General features: G+C 52.5%; 1 protein-coding gene across 1 annotated transcript in view; it reads right to left on the reverse strand.

Moving 5' to 3' along the window:
* The window catches only part of LOC130586729 (zinc metalloproteinase-disintegrin-like crotastatin), a gene marked incomplete at both ends in the record, with an annotated part of 22,250 nt that overhangs the window by 8,117 nt on the left and 12,247 nt on the right, over positions 1 to 1,886 (reverse strand). Inside the window, one exon of the mRNA XM_057387618.1 lies at positions 1,105 to 1,319. Within this exon, the coding sequence (XP_057243601.1) occupies positions 1,105 to 1,319 (215 nt within the window). The remainder of the gene's footprint in view (positions 1 to 1,104; positions 1,320 to 1,886) is intronic.

Consider the following 1,886-nt stretch of genomic DNA (forward strand, 5'->3'; position numbering starts at 1 on the left):
CTGGGGTGGGGTCCAGCCCTGCCCTTTTTGGGAAACGTTTGCCCCAAAAGCCCCGGGTTTGGGGTAGAAGCCGCGCAGGGAACTTGGGGTTTGGCTTTGTCACGCTCTCAGTTCCTCTGTCACCACCACCCCACAAAACAGCATTTGGATTTCCCACCCCCAGCACGTCCCCGGCCATTCCGGGTCAGTGCTTTGGTGACCACAACTCCCAGTCCAGCCAGACCCAGTGTCCAGCTCAGTGTCCAGCACATCCCCAGCCACCCCAGGTCAGCTCTGTGCTGACCACAAGTCCCACTCCGGCCAGACCCAGTGTCCATCTCAGTGTCCAGCTCAGTGTCCAGTTCAGTGTCCAGCTCAGTGCCCATCTCGTCCCCAGCCACCCCAGGTCAGCTCTGTGCTGACCACAACTCCCATTCTGGCCACACCCAAGTGTCCAGTTCAGTGTCCAGCACATCCCTGGCCACGCCAGGTCAGCGCTTTGTTGACCCCAACTCCCTCTCCAGCCAGACCAAAATGTCCAGCTCAGTGTCCAGTTCAGTGTCCAGCTCAGTGTCCAGCTCAGTGTCCAGCTCAGTGTCCGTCTGTTCCTGGACAAGCCCCTCTCCCTTTCCCAAGGATTTTTCCGTCCCTGGCCACTCCAGCTCAGTGCTTTGCTGATGCCAACTCCCTCTGTAGCTCAGTGTCCAGCACATCCCTGGCCACTCCAGCTCAGCAGTTTTCTGACCCCAACTCCCACTCTGGCCACACCAAAATGTCCAGCTCAGTGCCCATCTCCGTGTCCATCTCAGTGTCCACCTCAGTGTCCATCTCAGTGTCCACCTCAGTGTCCAGCTCAGTGTCCACCTCAGTGTCCACCTCAGTGTCCACCTCAGTGTCCAGCTCAGTGTCCACCTCAGTGTCCAGCTCAGTGTCCCTCTGTTCCTGGACAAGCCTCTCTCCCTTTCCCAAGGGTTTTTCCATCCCTGGCCACTTCAGATCAAGTTTGTTGACCCAAACTCACTCTCTCTCCAGCCAGACCCAGTGTCCAGTTCAGTGCCCAGCTCAGTGTCCAGCTCAGTGTCCATCTCAGTGTCCAACTCAGTGTCCATCCATTCCCGGACAAACCCCTCTCCCTTTCCCAATGATTTTCCGCCCCGGGTACCTCGGGGGTGCCGCAGTCGCACTCCTCTCCCTTCTCCACGAAGCCGTTGCCGCAGGACGGCGGGGCCACGATGCTGCTGAGCGCGGGGACGTTGGTCAGGCACTCGGGCATGTCGGCCAGCATGAACTTCTCAAAGCTCTGCAGGCTGCACGAGCTGAATTCCTTGGGAATCACCGAGCTGCGGAGGAAAAACGGGGATTTCTCTGGGATAGGATCATCCACAGCTTTGGGGGACAAAGGGAGCGGGGGATTGTCACCACAACTCGCGGGTGTGAAGATTTGKCTGAATAGATGAGGATTTAGGGAGTTTGGGGGTGGATTTTAAGGAGGGGTTCTGTCTGGGAATATCTTACAATGGCCTGGGATTTCAACCATTTTTCTTAGGTTGGTTTTATAATAATTTGAATGGAATAATGTCATTGGATAAAACCACTGCCTGGAATTTCTTCCTTGTTTTCTTCAATAATTTGAATGGAATCATCTCAGTGGGCAAAACTACTGCCAGGAATTTCTTCATTTTTTTCTTTAATAATTTGAATGGAATCATGGACCAAACCACTGCCTGGGATTTCTTCCTTTTTTTTAATAATTTGAATGAAATAATCTCACTGGACCAAACGATTGCCTGGAATTTCTTCCTTTTTTTTTTTTAATTTGAATAAAATAATCTTACTGGGTGAAACCACTGCCTAGAATTTCTTCCTTTTTTTAATAATTTGAATGGAATAATCTCACTGGACCAAAC

The sequence above is a fragment of the Malurus melanocephalus genome, unplaced genomic scaffold (genome assembly GCF_030028575.1).
Source record: "Malurus melanocephalus ecotype Western Australia unplaced genomic scaffold, MMel_1.1 scaffold_1277, whole genome shotgun sequence".
NCBI lineage: Eukaryota > Metazoa > Chordata > Aves > Passeriformes > Maluridae > Malurus > Malurus melanocephalus.